The 26,034-nt window shown below is 39.0% G+C and overlaps 1 protein-coding gene across 1 annotated transcript; it reads left to right on the forward strand.

The window, feature by feature from the left end:
- The first annotated feature begins 2,650 nt into the window (after nucleotides 1-2,650).
- On the forward strand, nucleotides 2,651-19,592 carry ccdc85al (coiled-coil domain containing 85A, like). The gene is made up of 4 exons (XM_027014218.2): nucleotides 2,651-3,269; nucleotides 3,907-4,924; nucleotides 17,406-17,463; nucleotides 18,712-19,592. Exons 1-4 carry the CDS (start codon nucleotides 3,024-3,026, stop codon nucleotides 18,728-18,730), a joined length of 1,341 nt encoding a protein of 446 aa, XP_026870019.2. The 5' UTR covers nucleotides 2,651-3,023; the 3' UTR covers nucleotides 18,731-19,592.
- The last annotated feature ends 6,442 nt before the right edge of the window (nucleotides 19,593-26,034 follow it).

A 26,034-nucleotide genomic window follows, 5' to 3' on the forward strand; every position in this document is an offset into this window, starting at 1 on the left:
CCATCTTTGCACATTATAGTTCTCTAATTTACACACCGTTGTACCTGAACATAAATAATCTATTCCCTCTTTCTGCTGAGGTACACCTACCCCTGATGTCATGTTACTGAGCCTCAACCCATCTTTGCTGCTATGGCTACTCCCCCCACTCCCTGATGTCCCCTGCTGTAGCCCACCACACCTCCACCCCAGCCAACTACTTCTCCATTGCTCTTGATGGACATTCTCATGCAGGATGGGTTTTAGACATGTGCACAACATTAGGACCAGACTAGCACTTCTAGAAAACTGAATTAGACATGAATTGCTCATTTTATTATGATTTATTAATTTTTCTCTTAAAATTGTTACTTTTGTGGTGCCTGTTGTTGTCCAGAGGAGAATGAGTCCCACCTATTGAGTCTTGGTTCCTCTCAAGGTTTCTTTGTCTTGTTCTAGGTTGTTTTTCTTTGCCACTGTTGTAAAAAGCACCATGTAAATATATTTGATTTGGTAGCTCAGTGGTTAAGGCCCTTAATTGCTAATCAGAAGGTAATCAGTTCAAGCCCTGCCACTGTTGGGCCCAAAAGCAATGCCCTTAACCCTCAATTGCTCAAGTTGTGCTTAGTCATAATTATAAGTTTTATTAGATTAAAGCAACAACTGAATGCTGTAAATGTGAAGATTTCAGCGATCAAATCAACGAACTGTGAGTAGATTGAATTTAAGCATATTCATGGTTAACTTTAAAATCCATCATCAATTGAGCACTGATAGTAGATGTGAAAGATAGAAAACTGTAAAGCTTCATACTGCAGTACTTGGAATTAACATATGCAGACTATTGAGATACTTTAAAAAGGTAAAGCAGAAATGTTTGCAAAGGAAAAACAGTTGACCTTACAAAAGAGATGACAATCAGTAGACAAAGTCATAAAACTACAGAACTGCACATCCTAAAGCCTACTTAGTCATTCAGCATTGGCTATAGATTTTTGCCCTTTTAATTTGGGTTGATTGTGATGATTTTGCATTTTAATATAGCCTATGAAACCCAAAAGCAAGTAAACAGCTTTGATGGCAAAGAAAATGTATAATACATATTTTGAAGCATAATTTAAAATGGTAAGATTTTTACTCATAGCTACTTCATTTCTGTAGTGGTATGCTTACAGTGGTAGTCTTATAGTTGAGCTTCACTCTGTAGATTACAGGTGCACGGTTAATTTCCACAGGCTTTGCATAAGATGATTTTGATTATCTTACATAACAATTATAAAACGTAAGATTATATCTTGTAAGTGAAAGGCAGCATATATGAAACATGTTATTGTGTGACAGAGGAGCCAAAGTAAGTTTCATAAAAACACAAAGTTAAGGGTTATATATGATTTATACATTCATTTTGAAAATTGGTAGTGAGAGAAAACAATTTGAAAACCATTTTCTATTATCTGCAAGTAGATGTAGTAGTAGAGTAGTGGTAGCTCAGTGGTTAAAGTAATTGACAAGTATCAGGTTTCCAGTTCAAGGCCAGCCACTAATGGGCCCCTGAGCAAAGCGCTTAACCCTCAATTGTTCAAGTTGTATTCAGTCATAATTGTAAGTTGCTTTGGACAAGCTAAATGCTGTAATTGTATACCAGTGATTTCTCTTAAGTACTTCATCATCTCTACCATGATAGAACATCTCTACCACCTCTGGTCCTTGTGTAGGATAGTAACAAATAAGCCACAATGAAGTATCATGCCTTCTCAGGGGTAACCCTGAGTCTAATCAGGCATTGAAAGCTGATTTCTATCTTGATTCCGGCTCTAGTCCTGCATTGGGATAGTTTTAAACTGGTCAAGCCAAATAAATATATGGATATTTTGTTGACTTTCACAAATTTATGTCCAAGGTTTTACGTTTTAAGTAAGTTGTATAACTTACTTTTTGGAAGACACCGACGTACGGCAAAAGGCCAAGCTTTACTGTTTTTCCACCACCCTGTGTTAAAATCTTAAAGTGGGAAAAACAAAAACAAAATAAAAAAAAAATAGAATACATATGATTTCAATTTGTAGTTAAACCCAGATCGAATCCATGATCTTGTAGTCTATCATGTGAAATGTGATGGTGAAGAACGTTCAAACGATTAAATTGGCTATAAACGGTAAATTAGTAAAGATCATGAAAATATTTAAAAGCCTCATTACTTATTGCAATCGACAACTATTTTAATGCTGCGAAAAAACGTCAGTGTTGTGACCATTAACTCTGGTTTATGTCCAGTAAATAGATAGTAGATTATCTTTACAGCATATGTTGCCTCCACTTATTCTAAACCCGGTTTTTGGAACGGAAAACCCTTTTCCCACGATCTCCGAGTTAACAGATTAAGTTTAGTTGCTAAATTCGCTTTCTGGAATACCCTCCAGCAGTGGACGAGCTAAGCAGAAAATTACCGCTGTGTTTCTCTTACTGAAAGGGCAGCTGGCGAGGGAAAGAGCTATTTTTTAAACTGAATTTTAATCTGTTAGAAACAAAATGAGCCTGTAGATGGCGCTGGGATCAAACTGAACGCGCGCGCACGTTTTGTGTGTGTGTGTGTGTGTGTGTGTGTGTGTGTGTGTGCGAGAGCTCAGTCTGCAGTCACGGTTTCTTCTTTCTTGTGCGTTAGGTGGAGATGCTGCCGCCTCTCATCCTCCATGCTTTGATGGAGCATGCAGACGGAAGAGAACAAATTAGGTGCTTGCAAACTGCAGGGAGCCTCCCGGTCAAGACGTAGGACGCGTCGAATTTAGCTTTTTTTGCATAAAATTAAAATAACTGTCTGGCCTTCACTGCTGACTTGCAACCGATGAAGCCGGTGGTGGAATTCCCATCTCCATCATCAACTGTTGCACTAAGACAAGTGTATTTGCACTGTAAGGCTATGGATATGGATGACCAAACTATGCGTCTTCTGTGACCGGGTATTTGCTTTACTCCTCCTAGTGTAGCTCGACAGACGCCGACTTCCTCATAAATATTCAGTAGGAAGCTGCCGTCGGAACTTATCGATGGATAAAATAACACAGTCCCAGCCACAGATCCAGCTATCGATATCGAAAGCTACAGAACGTCCAGCAGAGGATATCTCAAATTTGTCAGACGAGGACCTCTTGAAATGGAACAAGGAGGACCTGGTACGTCGACTTCGTAAATCTGAAGCTGATAAAATGACCGTTATTGTGGACCATAGCAACCTGATTCGGGAGGTGAATCGCAGCCTACAGCAGCATTTGAACGAGATACGGGGGCTGAAGGTGAGGAGTTGCATTTCTTACAGATGAGATCATAGTTTTAGAGTGCACCTACGCGCACAGAAGGTTGAAGAGGATTCGCTGCTTGTGTCTAGCCACGCATCAATTTCGACAAATTCAGATTAAAGGCTATGTTCACAAAATCGTCACACTTCTAGCATCTTAACACTACTTTACCCATAAAGTGCTGCGGAAATAACATAAATTGAAGAAAAAAAAACAGTTAAAACTTGCTGAGAGGAATAATGTTTCTTTTATGGGATGAATGATATTAGTATGTTATGTCAAGTCATACTGAAGATGAGTAAGGAATAAAAAAATATAGATTGACTGTGCTTGAGTTTCCTTAGTTTAAATTGGTATAAAACTGAAAAGTATAAACTGTAGTGAGTTTTAGAGATTAAATATCCAAATCAATAAGACAACCCCCCAGAAAAACAACAACAACAACAACAAAACACACCAAGGTTGTATCCAAAAAGTAACCTGTATTCTTTTTAGACATTTAATTATGGTAATTATTTCAGTTTTTTACTACAATCCCTCATATTTTCAGTGCATCTCATGCTATCTGAATATGTGCAGTATAAGGCTATGTCTTATTTCATGTATATTTCTTCTGTTTTACTTTGAAACAAAGGATGTAAACCAAAAGCTACAGAAGGATAATCGAGAGCTACGTGACCTATGCTGTTTCTTGGATGATGACCGGCAAAAGGGCAAGCGTGTTTCACGGGAGTGGCAGCGCCTGGGCCGCTACAGTGCCAGCATCATGCGTAAAGAGATAGCGCTGTACCTGCAAAAGCTGACAGAGCTGGAGTGTAGGCAGGAGGAGGTCATCCGTGAGAACCTTGAGCTGCGTGAGATATGTCTGCTTATGGAGGAGGAGACAGGAGGTGGCAGAGGAGGGATTGGTACTGGACTGGGCCTCCAAAGCCATGTCAGCACAAGCCTAGCTGGGTGTCGCAACTCCATCGACAGCCAGAGTGGTCTGCTTGTACAGGGCCTAATACGGGACGTTGGTGATGGTAGCAGCACCTCCAGTGCTGGGAGTGCAGAGAGCAATGATCACCCACACCACAAGCAGGCTCAACTACAGCCTAGTGTGGGGGCTGAGGGGAGCAGCCTTGAATATCTCCACAAGTCTCGGCTTGGAATTGGAAGAGAAGATAGAGGGGACCTGGCAAGCCCTGAACCTAGAGCTCGGCACCGGAGCACCAGTCTGGATTATCCCTTTGCCCTACCCCAACCTTGCCGGCCTCGTTGTGGCTCCATATCTGTGCCTGACCATCATTTTATGCGTGGATTGAGCCAAGAGAAATATGGCCAAGCACTGGGCTGCAGGAGCCCTGAAACTAACCTGAAGCACTGCTTGGGTCAGGGGCAGATCAGCCCAGAGCTCTACCTCCAGAGGCACAGAGGCAGCTTGGGGAGTGGAATAGGTAGTCTAGAGCACAGGGAGGTGCAGTTGGGTGCAGCAGAACTTCACCATGAAAAAGTTATGCTGGAAGGGGGCAGTCAAGATCTGCTAAGGCACCAGTACAGTGTGAGCCCTGAGCATGGAAAGGTTAGCAGCTCTGGCAGAGAGGTGTCACCACGAAGATCTGCAGGAGATGACCTGTCACCACACCATCAGAGCATCTACAATGGCATGAATGGTGGGTCTGATTGACACAGAGGCATAATGCCATTACCTACTGGATCATTCTAGGTGTGACCATGAGGAGAGTAAAATCAAGATTCTAGAATCTAGACTGATTTTTCAATATTAGAACTGATTCTAATTAATTATAGTAGTATTCAGAAAAGTATTCTATCCTTCAAATCCAGTCCTTCAAATCCAGTCTGCTTCTGGCATGTGTCTTTTCAGAGCAGTCAATGGAAGAAGCGATCAGGCCTGTGTGTTATGGCAAACACTTTATTACGTTCTAACAGTGTCAAAATTGCACCGAGCAAACAATTAAACAATTTTTAGGTACACCTACTCAGTAGCTGTACCAAATAGGCGTCCATACACTTTTAGTCAATTGTAAATTCTAATCCAACATTTCTGGCACCACTTGAACCCATGATCTTGGTGCACCATGCACTATTTGCTTTATCAGATGAGTTACATGAATTGTAGTGCTGTAATCTGAAATTTGTTTGCTGACTATAATTGACAGTTCTAAAAATCTTGGTAGGTGTTATTTAGATGCTTTTAAAAAACCTTTATGCTGTTAATGTGCTTGTAAATACAGTTTATGCAAACATTTATGAGTACAGCATAAATTAATATGGATGGATTTATATTGTAGCATCAGCACAGTCAAGAGAAACAATTTCTGCTCATGGAAAACTGCTTTATTGCAACTGCTCACACTTAGTAAAACAAGCAGAATAGAAACTGAACTCTTCATGGGGAAAATAAGGGGAGGGTTACTAAATGCATGAACATCATTAAGACGGTACATTTTGAATACAATAACAAACTAAAAGGAAAAACACATTACAATACTGAAATGTTTAACTAAAAGTCCAGGATACTGGGAGTCCTCCTTTCCACACTCCTGACTATCTTACTCCCCAATCCTGCGGCTTTGACCAGACAATACTTCACCCATGTACTTTTTCATGATGCAATGGCCCTCCCATGGTGACTGAAGCTTTGGGCAATGGGTTTTATAGACACACTTGTGCTCCCGGCAAGAATAGCTGTACTTGGAAGTGAAGGTTGTTTGCTCATTTTTAGCAAGTGCTGGCATTGCCCTGATGATTTCTGGTGAGCTGGTGCTTGGTATAAAGACCACGGCAGAACTCCATGGTAATCCTCTCCATCAGCATGCTGGTGTGATTGCTGCTGCAGTCTTTTCTTTGCCATGCACCTTTCGTAGCAGTGCATGTACAATTACACATTTGTGCAGCAACCTATCTAGTAGAATCTCTGCCGCAGTGTCTTGGCTACACTGAAGTGCACCACACCCAGTAAAGTCTTCTCCAGTCTGTGGAGTGCCAGCAGCTGCCTCACTGCCCAGACATTGGCTCCTCCTACACATAGTACAGCAGCTCATCGTGCATCCTGAGGCTGTTCTTGCCAGCACAAAGTGCCTTACCATTGGGCCTGTGCAGTATCACATCTGCCTGATATTTTTTGTCCTGCCTGGAGCCACCCAAACACCCAGGAGAACTCTGTATCCTCCTCCTGGATAAGCCACAACTCTTCACAGTTCTTTGTCCACTGCGTTGTCAATGTTGATGAGGATGCTACTTGTGCTACACGGCCCATGGGTTTCCACCAAGCGCTACTGGCACTACATGTTCAGGTCCTCTAGAACTGGCAGTTTCACCCACAGAGAGCGAGGGAACTCCTCTCTCTGCTGCTTACTTCCATGGACAGTTTTACTTGTTTCCTCTTTAAGCCCAGCATTTCCATTTTAAGGTTCAGCATGGCGCTGGCTACCACAAGTTAATCCAAACTGAGTATGCATGCATAGGCATGAGCCAGAATTTGTTAACATGGCTCAGACCCCCCCCATCATGACCGGAAGCTGCTCTCTACCACTCTTGTCCACCGTCAGTGACAAGTGACATCCAACATACTAGAGCTGGATAGTCATCGCTTCCCTGTCATCAGGTTTGGCATTTGTGGTGTGAGAGAGTAAGCCTGGATGTAGCAGAAACACTGTCGAGCCTGTGTCAAAGACGGCAGTAGATATGTTCATTCACCACATCATCAGAACGTTGAAGATGAGCTCTGCTCATTCTGCTTCAGTGGTTGCTGAAGGGCCATTTTCAGTGTTATTAAATCATTATTTTGTTTAGGTGGCAGATCCACTAACACTTGCAGCACGTTTCCCTCCAGTGTCAAGCATAGCTGTTTTGCCACGATGGCTGCAGTCCACGTCTTTGCAGCTGTTTGGAGTAGAGTTCCCAGGCACCTTTGCCATTGTCGTATGGACAGCGGATGCCATCTCTGCTGTTGCTGTGCTCCACCATCTCTGTCTTGCTGGGTGCTAGCTGGGCTTCACTGCTGAGCCTTGCCATGCTGCTTTCCTCACCATCTTTCCCAGCCAGACACCTTGCTTTTGACTGGCTGGCCCATTTTTAAAATAGCACATTTGTGCAGAGAACAATACAAGTTAGCATCACTTAGCTAACTATTGAGAAAGACCACCGAGAAAAGACTGGTAGCTTAAAAGGTAAAACTATACGGTAGGCAACTAAAAGTGGTAACTGTGTAACTCAGAATTGTACCAAAATATTTGTATCAAATTCTGGTGAAATTTGAGATTTCATGACGCATTCAATTGTTTCTTAGAAACATAATCTAATTAAACCATTGTGCAACATTTTCCCTAAAACATAAAATTAAATGAGACTCACACCCTAACAGATTAACCCTCATACATAAATTATATACTGTATAGATATTAAACACAAACGCAAATACACATGCACACACAGACACACATCTGAATCACCATTCATAGACGTGGTTGTTGAAGCCAGTGAAAAATAATGGAAGATAAAGGGTTATTGTGACTAGCATAATGAATGCAGTCATGAACACAATTCAAGGATAAACCAGTTGCAATGTAATCACAATACACCTGGAAGAAAAGGGGAGAAAACTGCTGTGTAGCTCTAGAGCTACAGTTATTACTATGAGGAGCCTGCACATTAAGTTGTAAATTCCATGGACTTCCAAATTAATCTGAATGAAGGAAAGCATGTGAAAAATTCCTTACTCACAACCCAACATTTATGCACAGTAATACAGAGTGAAAGGGAGAGACAGGGACACATTTTTAATTCTAGTAATATTACTGTATTTTTACCAAAAATATGAAATCTCCCATGTATGTAATGGATGGTAATTAACAAAACTATTCTTAATCAGCCCACAACTTCCCAGGCTAATTAAATAATGTTTGGTGCGTGTGTGTATGCATGCATGCATGTGAGTAGCATAAGAAATTGCAGAAGTTGGTACTCTTGTTTGGTTTAGAAGAACTGACAAACTACACATTTAACAGTCTATTTACCGAGGTCCTGTCTGCATGTCCCAGTCTGCTTTGGAGCAGTTCAAATACATATACATTTTTATTTCATTCGGTTATCCCTCATGAGCAAACATCTTTCATAAGTCTTCTCAAATAATGTCAGGATCTTACTTCATAAGATTTGATCCAAACAGATTTTGCTGAGTGATTGTCTAATATACAACCATGGCTAAAAATTTACTCCACATCATCGATATGCAGTCCAACAGTTTCAGAGGTGGTCAGACAAGAAGCAGTGTTGGTGCCGATTATGTTAAAGTGTTAAACAAAACCATGTATCTAATAAAATGGCTGTAACCCTACGGTTGTCAGGAAGACCCATAGCGCTGCAACTACCAACCGCACTGCAACTACACAAGACATTCATCAAAATGACAACATATGAGCTATATTTCAGAAGTGCAATGCAAATTCAGGAACGCTATACAAATTCCCAGAAACAGTTTATTCAGAATGACGTGCAACATTTTGGAAACAAATTCAGAAACACTGCAAATCAAATCAAATGTTTACAGGGGAACATGAAAACGGACTATTCTTGTGCATGTTACTACTGCTAGGTTGTAAAGAACGCTGATAAAACACCACAAATATACAAACAATATAAACTAACCCCTCGAGTATATAAACTACCTAGCTAAATTCAGAGTGTGTTACTATTTTACTATCCAGTTCAACCTAATTATCTAATACAACTCAGTTTGTCCATATGCCCACATTTATAGTGTTATTTCAAACCATGTTTTGTGTGCATGTAAAAAGACAACACACTTCAGATAAGATAGTAAGAAAAAGACAGTTGAGCAGCTGGTCATTGTAGCAGACCAGCTAACAAAACTGGTCATTGTAGCAGATCAGCCAAACTATCAAACTTCAATGAAAACATAGCCTGTTGTGTAAATTATCAACACACTCTGAATGTACCTAACTAGGTATTAAGTCAGAAACCTAGTTTGCTAAATTGGATTTTTTCAGCAATCTTTAAGGCTGCATTCTGTACAACATAACAACAGCAAATATGCAAAATACTTGAGCATAGAAACATACCCAGGATAAAGCCAAGCATAAAGAAAGACTAGCTTCTCAATGTGAGAGAAAGAGATGTACCATTAGTATGGTGCCACGGGGTGTAAATAGGGAGAGGTGCACTAAGGAACAGGTGTGTGTAGTTGGTCATCAGTACACAGTTGCAGGTGAGCTGGGTCATGATTGGAGAGATTGGGAGGTGTGGGGCTCTGTGATTGGAGATTGTATGGGTGTGGTCTCTGCCCTATGATTGACTGGATAGTGAGGACCCAGGTGGGTCACAGGCCTAGAAGTAGTATGAGTGCGGTGGAAAGATGACACCAGATCCAGGCCAAGGATCTGGCTGGCTGGTACCCAGCTTCTTTCCTCTGGTCCATTCCCCTCCCAGACAAACAGGTATTGCAGTCTCCCCTTGGTGGCCAGCAAGGAACTACCAGTGTGTGCAGACTCACCTCCCACGTTCCGTGATGGTGGAGGACGGGCAGGCAGGTCAGTGGACTTCAAGGGTCCTGGGATGACCAGCTTAAGGATGGAGACATGGAATGAGGGAGACACACAGCTACCCACGTTGACCGGTAGGTGACCTCATTAATGTGACGTGTAGTATGGGGCCAACATACTTGGGGTGTAGCTTACCATGGGGGCATGCTCTCCCATTCCTCATGCCTACCCACACCTGATCTCCCAGCTTATAGGAAGCTGACTATCTGACGTTGATCAGCCTTCCACATGAAGGTGGTGATTGTGGACCGCAGATTGCTATATGTTCCCTCCCAGAGTCAATGGCTTTCCCAGAACCAGGACTTGAGTGCTGGCAGACCTGAGGAGGAAAGGGTCCATGGATATAGAGGTGGTTGGAATCCAAAAATACTCAAATGGCGAGAGCCTTGTCAAGGTATTGCACAAGGAGGTTTGGGGGTATTCTGCCCAAAACAGAAAGGTTTCCAGGTGTTGATGCTCACCTGACAGAAGAGTTTTAGGAATTTCCCTAACTCTACCTGGTCATTGGCTGGATGGTACCCCAACGTGAGGCTCTTTATCTTAAATTTGTGTGCAAGGAAATCTTTCCACACACTGGATGTGAATTGTACCCATCTGGATATGATGTCCTTAGGGAGCCTACACTCCCAGAAGATGTCCAGGGTCACATGGAGAGGCACAAAATGGATTATTATAGTGAACCAATTAACAATGGTAAGGGTGTAGATCAATGACAAAGTCCACTGCTTTGTGCGACTTTGGCCTGTTTGGTTTTGGTTGTGGAATTAGCTTACATGCCAGGGGAGTATCTTGCCAATGGGACAGGTGTATCAGGCAGAGATGTACTTCACCATGTCTTTTTGCATCGAGGATAACAGTAGCATGTGAAGAGGAGTAGGCCAGTGCACACTGATCCTGGATGTGTAGTGCTCAGTGATGTGTGAGTCCAGGTTATGAGGGGGGCTCAATGGCACATACAACTTACCAGTGGGGACAGAGAGGATGGAGTTGGCATGTAAGATAATATGGTCTATGTGACCACTCAGTGCTCCCAAAGATGCAAGAAGGGAGTAGGACGGTTCCTGGCTGGTAGATTGTGCATTATCTCTGTTGGAGAAGGCATCTCCTTTTGTATTCTTTAACCCATGGCAATATGTGATGGGGGGGGGGGGAAACATGGGGGGAACAAGGGACCACCGGGCATTGAATTTAGGCATATCACTGTTTGCAGCAATTAGAGATATAACCAAGAAGGTGTGCTGGGTACCCTTCAACTAGTGCCTCCATTCTTCAAAAGCCAACTTGATGATGACCTGTTACCTACTATATAGTTACTCTCTGCAGTGTAAGCTTCTTAGAAAATAATGCTACAAGTCCCATTCTTGGGGCTGGCCACAGAGTGTTGAGAAAACACTGTACATGTCAGAGGCATGGGCCTCCACAATGAATGGCTTGGATAGGTTGGTATGCTGAAGTACTGGAACAGTGATGTATTCAGAGTTACAAAATGTTCTCAGGTTACAGGCGTACAGCGTACACAGTTTTCCTTTTCTTTAAGACGGTCAGTCAGGGGCTTATCTATCAAACCAAATGAATGGATAAACCATATATAAAAATGAGCCAAACCCAAAAACCATTGGAGTTCCTTAGGTGTATGGGGTTCTGGGTGACTGCCTTGACCTTACTGGGCTGCGTCTGTACTGATGGTTGTACCCTATAGGCTCATTTCCTCTGCCAGATCTGATTCGTTCACTCCGTTCTTTTCTAAAGGCTTCACATTTTTACATTGTTTGAGGAGATTGAGGAGATATGAGATGTGAGCCAAAGTAAAATAATGTAGTTTATGTGAAGAAGACAGAAAATTTGGAGAAAGCCAAAAACAAAGCAAGACTATAGCTTCTCAATGAGAGAGTGAAAGACAAAGCATTAATCTGTGCCAGACTATTGTGAAGCTCATAGATAAGGATGAAGGGGTTTTAAGCAAGGAGGGGTACAATAGGGAACAAGTGTGTGTAGTTGATCCTCAGTATTTGCATGAAGGTGAGTAGTGACATAGTTAGGAGGTGTGGCGAGATCTGTGACTGGACCTCGTGCAGGTGTGGTCTCTGTACTGTGGTGTATGGTCTGTGTCCTGTGATCGACTAGATGCCAAATGCAATGTGATACTTCAGATGACATAAGAGGCTACAATCCCCAGATTTTCCATTTTGTGCCTTAGGGGCATTTTGAGTCAGCTCATTTTATGTCAGATGAGGGGCAATACTAGGCTACACATATTACACATGGTCTAATTGCATTTAATTTGTTTTTATTATTGGGGAGAGTTATTTATGTCAAGATGACATTATCTGTTTAATGGAAGATAAGATAATAGGAGTAAATCACATGACCGTCAGCCATTAACAAATTACAAATGTCCTTATGTGTTTTAAGATAACAGTGCCTCCAGTATAGCTTTATCATTGTCCTGGTTCTCGTTAGAAATGCTGTGGACATTAGTCACTGTGACAACAGGTTCTAGTGTCAGCCCCACTGGGGTCAGCTTTAATATTTCCAGATCCTCTCCTATGCGCATCTGGACTTTCTCATATCACCTCACTGATGGTGTAGCAGTATTACCTTCCTGCATAGTATGGTGTAATTGCAAATAATTCAAAATAAATTTATTTCATTAAAGGCTGGAGAAAGATCAGCTGAAAATAGAGTTTGTCACCTTTAAAAATTAACAATATTGCTAAATCTAACACTAATCCTATAATACATTATAATGTACTTGCATTTATTATGTTAAATTATAATGGACTGGCATTTTGTGTTGCAGTGAATTAATGTTTTTTTGTTTTTTTTTTAGCATAATTACCACTACCAGCTCTACCAACTTCAGTTCTTCTGGAAATTTGGGCCTAGTTCAGGTTATAGGATTAGACATGATTCAGTAGTGAAAGGTTTAGGTATGCAACCAAAAATCTGTATCCTCTTAAACACTATCTTTATGTCATATGCAGCCTTACTACCAAAATCACAAACATGATTTTTGATGAGGGATTAAAGTTATACTGATGATGTACTGTAGCTATATTACATAACACTGAATTCTCCTGAAAGAGGTTTTATTTTGTTGGTTTGTTGCAAGCATGGTGTCTGTCTGCAGAGAATTCACTGTTATTCTGACAAAGTCCTGAGATTTCTTAGTTTTAGATTTTGAGTGTTCTCTAATGCTCGTGTGTATGTCAGTGTAAGCAGGCTATTGTGTGAAGACACACTAGTTCCCTCTGTCCCCCGCCCTCCACTGTTTTTTTTCTCTGTCTTTTCTTTTTGCTGAGCCTGCACTCTTAGAGAATGAAAGTGTTGCTGTGTCTTTTATTTTTGCAGTGCAGCGATGAGGTCCCAGAATAATCTTATTTATTCCCATGTTAACCATATATTCCCATGCTAATCTTCTTTAGATTAGTTAGACTGTGACATAAAAACATACTTCCCCTTAACTGTTCTGATGTTTCTAATTTGGCCCTACAAAATACTCTTATTTCCCTCCTACAGTGTTTATAATACCAGTGTTTGAAAGGCTGATAATACAGAGGCAATGCTCCTTTGGTCTCCTGCTCATCCCACCCTAGGGAGACTATGACTTGTGTATATGTGCAAATGTGAGCACACTCTCCTCTGTGACCTTGGGAGATGCTCCTGTCTGATTGGAGCACTAAATATAGCCTTTGGGATGATGGCTTTCTCATTGTTTACCTCCAAATATACAGAATGCTACCGCTGCTGTACTTTTATATGAAACACTGAGGAGTAGAGATGCTCTAGAACCACTCTATAGTAACTAGTTGCCCTATTACAACCATTACATTTCTATATGATTTGATTTATATTGAATATATTCTACATTTAAGACCTTCTATATGTACAGCACTTTGTTTCTAAGAGTTCTTGTGACCTTTCTACTTTTACGACTTAACTGGTTCCATTCAATAACACCTCTCCATGGATTACCCCTAAATGTAAAAAAAATAAAATAAATTACAGGTAGTCATGTTGATTGTTGTAACAGTGAGCAGTAAGGAGACAGACGCATGTGTGGAGAAGAGCAAGATTTATTAGGGGCCAGAGTCGTTATCACAGTCCAGGGTCATTGAGCCAATATCATGAATACAAGGATATATGATTAAACAAACAAAAACACACAAAGGCGAACAGGGGAAGCAGGCTATAACAGAGACTACGAAGAACTCGGAACTTGAAAAACTGTCAGACTAGAATACACAAGGAGTACAAATTTACAAGTATACAGATACAGGTGTTCAGACATTCAATAGACATCCATACATCCAAACAGCCAAGACACAGGGCAAAAGACGGTTTAAAAACATGAAATTAACAAGACTGGAAATGAGGAATAGGTGTGAAAAAACAAACGAGGGGTGGAGAAAACAAAACTACGGAATGGAACCAAAACACAAAACAGGGAAACCATGGAACAGGGACGCTAGGAGGGGCTAACTGTAACAATTGTGCACTGCTTTTGTTCCTCTGTCCCTTCCTTCAGATGAATAAATTAACTGATATATGAACAAATTTCAACTGCCCCTCTAATATTTATCATAGAGTCCTGACAGGACACAACACTATCTAGTATGGAAACAGCACAAAGTGTGACCATACAGAGAGTTGTGCAGACTGCAGTTATATTTACATCAGGTTCTGCAGGAACTAGACCAGGAAAATTACCAAAGACTCCAGTCAATCTAACTACAGCCTGTTCTTTGAATGCCATTGGCAAAATGCTATTGCAGCTTGAGGTAAAACACTGGACTCAAGAGGAGTTAATTTCCATAAAGAGTTAATATTCTCAATGTTTGACCCACAGATGAATTGTTACTTCTTACACCAACAATGGACTTTACAGATTGCTCTTGCAATATTACAGACACTTTAGCATCTCATTTATCTCTCTCTATATAAAACACTCTAAAGTTTCCTCTTAAAACATATTCTTCTAAAACATATTCTTCTAACCTGCTGCAAACTGTCCTTTGCACATTGTCTGTTGGAAAAGTGGTTAGTTTATTTTGCGTTTAACACAAATCTTGGAAGCTTGCAGCACGGCTCCTTACTGCAAGTAATGTTCAGTTTGATGTTTCTTATATGTAACAAATAACCTTAACTTGTAAGGTCAGGCATGGACATTGAATGAGAAGGTGTGGCATTCCACTGGAATTTGATCCATTTTTAGAGGGAAAGAACAAAGACTATAAGTATCCTAATATTGCCATGTTAGCAAGACATGTTTCCCACTTGAGGGTACATTTTTACTGTCAGTCAATCTGTTCTCTCTGCATATCATCTCTCTGCATATGATGAAGATAAACTGATTTTGTTTAAAAAAAAAAACATGAATAGCACACATAGCCTAACTACAGAGCAGGTCAATGATACTGAATGCAATATTGTTTTTTTCTTAATGCTGTAATGCTCAGTTTATTGAATTTTAAGATGTAGCTATACAGTCTACAATTTTATTTATTTTAATGATGAGTCATAATAACACATATGCACACTCATATGCAACATGTAATTGTTAATCACACTTAGACTTACTCTTTTATGTCCAAGAAAATTACCTTCACAAGCACCTTGAAAAAATAACAATATTAACAGTAAATAAGTTACCATTTATGGTATATCATATTGTCATTCACATAGAAATAAATAAAATTTCTGTATATTGTTACACCCCTAGAGTGGTGCCTCCAGAAATATTTAATAGGGGTAGCCAGATGGGGCCACTGAAAATCTTGGGGTGGTACACCAAAACAAAAAGCCTTAACTGAATTTCAGGAATTCTATTATATGCATATAATAGCCTTTTGTGGATACTGAAATGTTCACCTTGGCACAAAACTGTACACCTGTCTTGCCCTTTACTTTTCTTCTATTTAGGGAAGGTGAAAAAAAAAAGCCAAGTTTTTGTTTTTTCTTATTTATTTTTCTTTTTTCTTCAGTATGAACTGAGTTTTTCACATAGCAGCATTAACAAACTATCACAAAAAAAGAATGAATACAATTAGAATACAGAAAGTCAGAGAACTAAAAATAGATGAGTGTACCTCACAATATCAGCCACATCAACTACAATGCAAAGCATCATTACATTCTCATTCTCTATTCTTAAAAAACATGGCCTTGATTCCACTGAGCTCACAGACCTACCGATCTAATCTGTGTTTCTATACAAACTACCAGTGTTACCTGCTCAACTTCATTGTCAGTTTTCAGAAATTCCAAGGTTGGTTTCCATTTACTGCATATTATCAAAACAGCACCTTCTCTCTGCTGACATATAGCAAAACTGTCCCCCAAGAGGACTACATTACCCATAATCCTCCAGTCCATTCCCTGTCCCCAGCCTATTAGTGTCACATGTCCCATTACCAGTAATGGTTTATCTTTTTAAACCTACATGTGTTTGTTAATCTTTGTGAAGTCTCACTCAGCATTGACTATGTATATGCATATGCATTACTAAGCTACTGTAGTTGGGGCAGTGGTAGCTCAGTGGTTAAGTTACATGACTTGTAATTGGATGGTTGCTGGTTCAAGCTTCACCTAAATTACCAGTGTTGGGCCTCTGAGCAAGGCCCTTAACCTTCAATTACTCAAGTTGTACTCAGTCATAATGGTAAGTTGCTTTGGATAAAAGTGTCAGCTAAATGTTTTGTTGTACCTACCTGATTGTTGTGGTTTTGACCTTATGCTCATCCTCCTCATTTTTGCTCTTTTTCTGTTTTTGTTTGCCATTTTGTGTGCTGTTTCTGTCACTGGACCTGGATTGTTTTTGGATCTTCCTGTTGTGTTTTCATTAAAATGACTTAATTTTAACAGATTCCACTTCTGCTCATCAAACCTGACAATTCTTGGCCATTAAAATCACGTGACAATCTATGAAATCAGCATTTTCCTGTGAAATATTTGAAATGCAGAAAAACTGGGAAAAATATTGGATACATGCCTTAACTGGATAGCTCAGCATTAATTGACAGAGCTCATCCCTACTGCTATGGAGATGAGTCAAATGAGAATATTGTGCACAAGTTCATTTGATTTCTGATGTGGATTTATATTAAAAATAAAAAGAAACATTGACTTTCCTTGTTTGAACAAAAACCTTTTGTTGAAATTAAAAACATATGTTATGGACTTTGTTTGAGGCTCACTATAGCATGGTGTTGCCTGTTGAGAGAGAGCTGTGTCAAAACACAGAAAAACACTCTTATTGCTGTAAGAATGAAGCCTAACATTAACCCCTGATAATTAACCCCTGTTAATTGCAGGCCAGCATGATGAAGCTAAGTTACCATATTAGCTATGTTTTTATCTATTTACGTAGTTATGTACTTATTTATTAAATGTAGCATTTGTATTCTAAAATCTGTGAAATCTGTACTTTTTGAAAAACTAAATTCATTAAATTAACAAAATTTCCCCAAGAATTCATTAGAGCCCGACCTATAATATAAATATACTGAGGCACAGGAGACAACAGAAAATATATCATCTGCTTTATAAGGTTTCTTATATCTTTTTGCAGCTTGGATATCAGCAGGTTGCTGCAGCAGTAACTGCAGAAATGTGAAGAATTGGGATAGGTGAGTGATGTGTAGGACAAAAGTTGGTTTGTTGGTTTCTTTTATAAACTTTGGTTCACATGTGTAGTTATTATGTCAGTGTTTTCTGTGTTTATATATAAATTATTCTCAAAAAGTCACTCTGGTCAGAACATGCATTTGCCAATACTTAAAAGGATGGACAACAGTATGAAGAATACTATCATTTCACATTCCATATTACTCTTATAATATGGATAATGTTTATGTTATAACCTTATAGTAGCATTTAAAGTAGATGCGCTTCACTCATTAAGACTCAAAAACAGCTGAGATATTCAGTTCATCAGCACAAATTGCTTTTAGATTGGTATTTTTTACCTGTCCAGCAAAAAACAGCATCAATTTCAATCTGGGAGAGGCCACACCAATATCTATCCTTTTCTTCTACCATTGCCTGTCACAGTTTAGTTTTGCTTCTTCATATTCCCCAAATTCAAGTTGCCATTTCAAAGTATAAACACAAAAGTGTAGCAATATGAACACCTCAATAAATTGGCAATTAAAATTGATAACTGGGCAACTGTCATGATTAACAGAGAACTTTTAAATATTTTAATCAAAGGTTGATTAGTTAATAAGTGCTATTTCAGTCTCAATAAAAGTTGCATGTTCTGCAGTGTAGTCATTGATCATCTACCCAAAATGAGAAAAACCAAGCACAAACCATAAGCTTTAAGACTAATAGGATGTTTATTGATTAATCAGCAACAGTATATTAACACATTCGAAAAAAAAAAGGAATTGATGGAGAGGTTAATAATCTAAAATAGAGCTACCACAAAGATTCCCTAAAATAGAGCTATCACAAGACAAAACTAACAAATCTAGATTAACCAAACAAGATTTATAGTGAACCAAGTGTGATTAAAACAAAAACAAAACAAAAAAAAAATCAAAATCTTTTTTTAGTTGTCTTTATCTATGGTGATAATAATTGTAAAGATCATGGAAGGTAAATATTTGTTTCACATATATAGAAAGATTTGAGTTGTCCATACCTTTTAATTATGCTTATCCTCAGAAAAGAATAAAACAGGAACATTTATTTTAAAGCTGTTTTGTCTGTACTTTCCATTAGAAATAGAGTAGCATAGAACAATAGAAATAGAATAGCATAGGTTATAGTAAAAGTTTTTTTTTAATGCAGTTTGTTTGGATTATATAACATTTTGTACCAATGTACCTGCACTGATCACTAAAACCTCATTCTTTTTAATTAAACCACAGTTTTGAGACCTCATCTTGACCATAGCCTTTCCTGGAGCTTTTAAGGAGAAGTATTGTGATGTAGTGGAACAGATGTCAGAGACAAATAGATTATTCAACTGTCAAATCCATCCAGTTCACTCCCATGAGGCCAGGCAAGCCCTATTTAAGAGCTCATTTTTACATTTTGTCCAAAAAAAATTTAATTCATCATTATTTATATGATGATGATTATCATGGTGATGATAATACTTAAAGGATTTCTCATTGGACAAGTGGTATATATGAGACTTTTTCTGTCATGCAATCATTTCTTTCTTGTGAAAGAAAGCACAAATAAACACACATACAAATCCATCAAAATCTGTCTACAGATTATATCAGTTGCATTTTGAGTAATGAAACACCATGCTACTTCTGTCTTCCTACCTTTTGCAGTACTTCTTTCCTGTAACCCCTTTTCTTTTGTTAGGTGAGACTTCATTTCTGTACCAGTCACAGTTGCATTAGAAACAAAATGTGCTTTATCACTTGAATTCTAGTTCATATTTTTGCAGTTTCTTTTTAGGGGTATTTTAGACTGATGTTCATTTTTCTGGCCAATACATAGATATTGTTATCATGGCTGTTAGGGTTTTCCTCATACATGTTTTCCTCATGCATATTTTTATACTAGTGTCACTATTTTTGCCTATGTATGTAAGGTTTAATGGAAATCATAGAGAGGTGAACCATTCTTACATATTCATAGTCCCATCAGTGTTGTGTGTTAGTTGTGATAGGTTTATGTATGAAAAATATTTATTTTCTTTGCTGTATTATTCTTTCTGTCATACCTCTTGTACACTAGAAAATAATGTGTGTAGTTGATTGTTTTATATGTTGTTTTATATAAGGAAATTCAGTAAAGTTTTATATACTTTATGTATATAGTATAATTATTATTAACTTACAATTAATATTATAGTAAATATGTAAATATATATCTATGTGATAAAAAATAAAGAGATTTCTTTACCTAAATATGGAGTTTACTGTTGATTACAAATGCTACAAAATTCTACATATCTTATATATCACTCACCCTTTTATAAAACTGGTGACACTGTCCAAAGACATTCCACATGCTACATACATTATGATAATAAGAAAACAAAAGTCAAGAAATTACTGTTTTTGCATGTAAGTTTAAAATTTTCCTTAAACACCAGATTATAAAATTCTTGGTGGTCATATGACTATTTTTACCAGTGGCATTCTATTTGTCCGTAATCTATTTGGCCCTTATATTTGGCCCAGATTTTTGCAAATTCTAAGGGCATTATGGCCAAAATTCCCCCTCACTAAATTTATTGCAAAGATAGCCAAAACAGTAGGCTTGCTATGTAATTCAACATGCAACAATAGGTATTTTACTGACCAGAGATAGGATGGATAAATGTAGTTTGATATGAACATGGAAGACCCAATAAATTATCATCAGTAAAGGGATATGTGATCAATAACAACAACTGACACCTGTCACAATTAAGTCTTCACAGCATTTTTATTGGGCAAGATGACATTAAAATTCTCTCTATCCTTTTAGTTAACTAGTTATGACTGCTAACTAAAATGATAAATTATGCTGGTATAAAGTATTGTGACCAGTATTGTGTTATTCTGTATTTACCTGCTGAGAAAAATGCCTCAGTTCTTTCTTGGCCTGCTAGCTTACAAGCAAAGTGCTGCATAGAGTGCCAACATATTTCATGACACACTTCAACATATTTCTTTATTTGATACAGGAAATACAAGTGCTGCTGGGCCTTTTTCATCACTGCAGTGCTATGTATGTCCCATTTGAGATCTTTCTGAATGGTGGGTCCCAGGAATACTGTGCTGACTGTGGAAACGTCTGAAAGGTCTGAAATGTGTTCACCCACTCTCATGTAATGTTTCAAGAAGTTGTGGATACAGTAGCAGATGGATGGTGGGATGTTGACCTTCCACGGGTTATCTAGTCAGGAATTATGATAATGGCAACATCTACAGTTCTGTTAGCTTTATATTTGAACTGCAAAAGGTCCTGAAGAGCGTCAGTCATGAACCTCAATGGTCTCTCAATCACATCTTCTCTAACAGACCTTGGCCTGAACTAGCTGGAGCTTGTTTAGACAATAGTACAGCCAGATAGAAAGGCATTACAGTAGTCCAATCTTGAAGTAATAAATGCATGGACTGACTTTTCTGCATTATGTGAGGAGCACATGTTCCTAATCTGTGAAATGTTCCTGAGGTGGAGAAAGGTGGTCCTAGAAATATTATTTACATAAGCTTTGAACGAGAGACTGGGATCCATAATAATTCTAAGATCTTTAACTGTTAGAAAAGATCTGATTGGGAGATCATTGAGGTTCATTGAGTAATTAGAGAGTGACCTAGCTGTCTCTGGGCCTAATAGAAGCACCTCTGTTTTGTCAGGACTAAGTGAGAGAAAGTTCCTCAACATCCAGTGTCTGATCTCCTTTATGCATTCGTCAAATATACTAAGGTGATATATGTCCTCTGGTTTGGCTGAGACATATAGCTGAGTATCATCAGCATAGCAGTGGAAACTAGAACAGTGCTTACATATGTCACCTAGAGGTAGCATATATAAAGAAAAAAGCAAAGGCCCTAGAACAGATCCTTGTGGGACACCATAGCTAACCTTGTAGTATGCTGAGAAGTCTCCATTTATGTTAACAAACTGGGAGTGACCAGCTAGATATGATTTAAACCAGGAAAGGGCTATTCCCCTAATCCCAACAACATTTTCGAGTCTATCTAGTAAAATGTTGTGATATATAGTGTCAAATGCGGCACTCAGATCAAGCAATATAAGCAAAGAGCCATAACTCTGGTCATAAGCCAACAACAGATCATTAACTACTTTAATCAGTGCTGTCTCTGTACTATGATGGACCCTAAACCCTGACTGAAAGACTTCATGTATCTGGGTCTGATTCAGATATGAGCTTAGCTGCTGAACTAAAGCTTTTTCTAGGATCTTGGAAATAAATAGAAGGTTTGAGATCTGTAGTTTAAAAACTGACATGGGTTGAGGTTAGATTTTTTGATAAGTGGTCTGATTACTGCTAATTTGATTGATTTAGGAATGTAGCCAAGGTTCAAGGAGAAGTTTATTAAATTTAGTAAAGGTTCAATTACTTCCGGTAGGATTTCCTTTAGAAAGTAAGTGGGCAGTGAATCTAGTAAGTGAGTGGAAGATTTTGAGTGTGAGATCAGAAATGTAATTTCTGGCTCTTGGATAGGTCTAAAGGATTCTAGAGTCATTTTTGGCCTGGAGGTTCTGATCTCTAGGTAGCTGCCTGATGTCATGTTAATATTGTTAATGTTATCTCTAATGTGCTTAATTTTCTCATTAAAGAAATTCATGAACTCATTGCTACTGTGTGATGTTGTAATCTGAGCAATGGTGTCAGTTTTATTCCTAGCTAGATGTGCAATTGTAATAATTAGAAATCTAGGGTTATTTTTTTGTTATTTTCTATTAGGGTCCAGAGATAAGATGTTGGACCAGTAATAAATGCTTTTCTATACATGAAAAGGCTCTCCTTCCATGCAAATTGGAAGACTACAAGTTTATTGTTATGCCATTTACATTCTATTTTTTGAGTGTTTTGTTTTAAATTGTGAATGTGTTCTTTATACCAAGGTACTAATTTTTTGTCCCTAATTTTTTATTATTATTAAGTGGAGCAACATCATTGAGTGTGCAGCAGAATACTGATTCTAAGCATTCCGTTCCATGGGGTATCCTAGTCACAAATGATAAGTCTGGGAGATTCACAATAAATCTAGGTGCAGTGGCTGGTGTGATCATGTGTCTGGTATGATAGTGAGATGAGGTTACTATATTGTGACTCATAGTAGTTCAAATGAAATTACAGAATTGTCTGAGATGGTATCTGACTGGGGTAGTATAATTATGTTTTCTATGTCTACACCGTATGTCAGTACTAAGTCAAGTGTATGTCCACCAGAGTGTGTGGGTTCTCTTATGCATTGAGTGAAACCAATTGATTCTAATATAGAACTAATGGCTGATCTCAGAAGGCCTTGGGCACTATCCAAGTGAATCGCCTACAATAAAGGCTCTTTCTACTAGAGTGACTAGATTAGAACAGAAGTCTGCAAATTCCTTAATACATTCTGAATAGGGATCTGGTGGCCTGTAGATTCCAATTAGTGGAAGAGGCTGTGTGGGCTTCTTATTGCTGGCGACATCATTTATGCTGGCAAAAATAATTTCAAAGGACTCAAAATCATAACCACCTTTCTGGTTTTTGCCTAATATATCAGTATAAATAACTGCAATGTTGCCTACATGGCCAGTTAGATGAGGGCACTGTATGTAGCTGTAGCCAGAAGGACACACTTCATTTAAATCTATGTACTTGTTTGGCTTGATCCAGGTTTCTGTTAGGCAAAGTACATTAAATCTATGATCTGTTAGGATTTAAATTATCAAGAGCGCATTAGATGTTAGGGATCTAACATTTAGTAATCCCATCTTTAGATAAAAGGTGCAGGCAGTGTTCTTTGAATCAATTACTTTAATACTAATTATGTTATTAAGATATATTTTTCTTTGTTTTATGTATTTCTGCTTAGCTTGGGGAACAGACACAGTGTCAGTATGATGAACCTTGGGTGATGCCACGTAGCAACCAGCAGACCGTTGGTTTAGCCTCTTTGTCTGCTGCCTGGCTTCTGCTCATAGATTGTCATAGATTAACTAGGTGTCATGAGACTATGCCTTATGTCACAGGAAAGGAGATCAGCGCCCTTCCTAGTAGGATGGATACCATCCCACCCTAAAAAGCCAGGCATATCCTCGAAGGTGTTCCAGTTATCTATAAAGCCCACACAGTTTTGTGAGCATCACTTGGGCATCCAGCAGTTCAGCGAATTTAACCGGCTGTACATTATATTGCACTGCATTGGGATGGGAGCAGAGCATACTACAGCATTAGACATCTCCTTCACTAATTGACACAATTCTTCAATGTTATTTTAGTAATCTCTCACTGACAACAGCGTATATTATTAGCTCCTACATGAATAGCTATCTTAGACAACCTATGCTTGCCTAAAACCTTAGGATTACCAGCAATGTCCGGCACCCTGGTATACAGCTAACTACTGCTATTTGTGTCCCTAAAGGCCTAGATTATTTCATGTGTCACAAAATAGAGTCCCCTATAACTGAAGCACTTTCAATAGGCTTCTAAACGGGTGTCTCGCTGAGTAGGGCAAATCTGTTGGGGATGTGTAGTGCTCCTGTGGGTGAGCCAAAGTTCAGCTATTTTGCCATAACCTCACCCATTCACCCCGCTGTGAGGGCTTTAGTGCTGGAGTTGAGGGCTTGCTAACTTCCCCTTAGGCATCCAGAGCTTGTACTTGTAGTTCCTCAATAGGTCTAACACTTTCTAAGGTCTCATCACATCACTCCTCTCTTAGCTTCTTTACTTTGAAACCCAGTAAAAATTTGTATTGATTATAAATACTTCTAATAACCTTCAAAGCACTGAATGGTTCCAGTACCTCAGAGAACACCTAGTGCACTATGTGTCACGGCACGGCCCCTCCCCCCGAACGTCTCCTTGTATGCATTGAGATTTATGGTAAACTGGGATGTTATGATGTTGTAATTTCACCTCTCTTTTGTCACTCAAGTTTGTTGATTGAAAGTGCCTGTGTTTCCTTCTGGTTATATCCTTTTAGCTGTGCTGCCATAGCTAGATGTTCTGGAGTCCACCTTTGCACATTATAGTTTCATAATTTACACACGATTGTACCTGGACATGCCTACTTTGTTTTCTCTTTCTGCCAAGATACACCTACCCCTGATGTCAAGTTAATGAGCCTCAACCTGTCTTAGCTGCCATGGCTACTCCCACCACCCCCTGATGCCCACAGCTGTAGCCAAATACACCTCCACTGCAGCCAACTACTTTTCCATTGACCTTGATGGATGTTCTTTTGGCAGGAGGGTTTTTGGGCAACATCGAAACCAGAATGGGACTTCTAAAAATCCGGACTAGACATTAATTGCTTATTTTTTCCATTTTATTATTATTTATTTATTTTTCTCTCACTAATTATTCTTTTCCTTATTGTTTATATTGTTACTATTGTGGGGTCTGTTGTTGGCTAGAGGAGGATTGAGTCTTGGTTCTTCTCAAGGTTTCTTCCTCATACTCTTGAGAGTTTTTCCTTGCCACTGGGGGCTTGGACTCTGATAAGGTTCTTTGTGACGATGGCTGTTGTAAAAAGTGCTATACAAATAAATCTGACTTGATGACTTTGAGGTGCTCAAGTAAACTCAAAACAGTTCAAGACTTCAGATGTTAGTCATTTGAGGAGAACTGCTGCTCCAGTTTTTCCTTGTATTTGTGTTTGGCAGTTTTTATGGCTTTGTTTAGTGCACACTTTGCCCTTTTGTATGCATTATAGTCACCAGTCCTGTAAGCCTCTTCCTTGGCCATGGGCAATTCCTGAGCTTGTTGGATAATCATGGTTTGTTTTTGTTATACATGTCGATGGTCATTGATGGGATGTAAGTCTCCCCACAGAAGCTTATGTAAAATGTTTCTGCATCCAGGATATTTGCAAATTTGAAAAATATCCTGTTTGGTTGAGTCTATAGATTCCCTCTAATTCTCTATGGCATCGGAAGACCACACTCTCACAGATTTCACCTTAGGTTTTTGGTTTTAAGCTTTTGCAAAGTTCCCAAATGAGGCATGGGAATAGCCTGGTATGCATTCTTTATGATGCTGTAGCAGTGATCAGGTGTTTTGTCTTCCCGGAACAGTTATTTATATTTTGGAAGTACAACAGTCAGGTTGGTGTGGTGAAGTCTCCTACAATGATGACAGTAGACTCAGTGACCCTGAGTGACCCTGTTCAGTTTTTTGATCTGGTTAGCCAGCTGTTGTTGAGCTGAGCTGGCTTGTGCCAGCAGGGGAACATGGACCCCAACCAGAATTATAGAATTAACTTTCTTCAGACAATTTTGCTGTAAATTTGAATATTGAAAGTATAAAACTATTATACTTAAACACTTCAGAATCCAGGACAATGCAGACATATTGCTATATCTGTTTGCACTGCCAGATGTTGCTATGACAGCAATGAAATTAGGAAACTGCAAGAAAAACCTTTGTAGCTTTAGAACTGCATGGAATGAATGTTATGATTTAAACACCTACTTTTTCATTATATAAACTGGTTGCTTCTCCTACTAATTCAGAAGCACTTTGCATGCACATCTGATTAAGGGCCTCTGTCTGA

This window comes from Electrophorus electricus, chromosome 1, assembly GCF_013358815.1.
Source record: "Electrophorus electricus isolate fEleEle1 chromosome 1, fEleEle1.pri, whole genome shotgun sequence".
NCBI classification, from domain to species: domain Eukaryota; kingdom Metazoa; phylum Chordata; class Actinopteri; order Gymnotiformes; family Gymnotidae; genus Electrophorus; species Electrophorus electricus.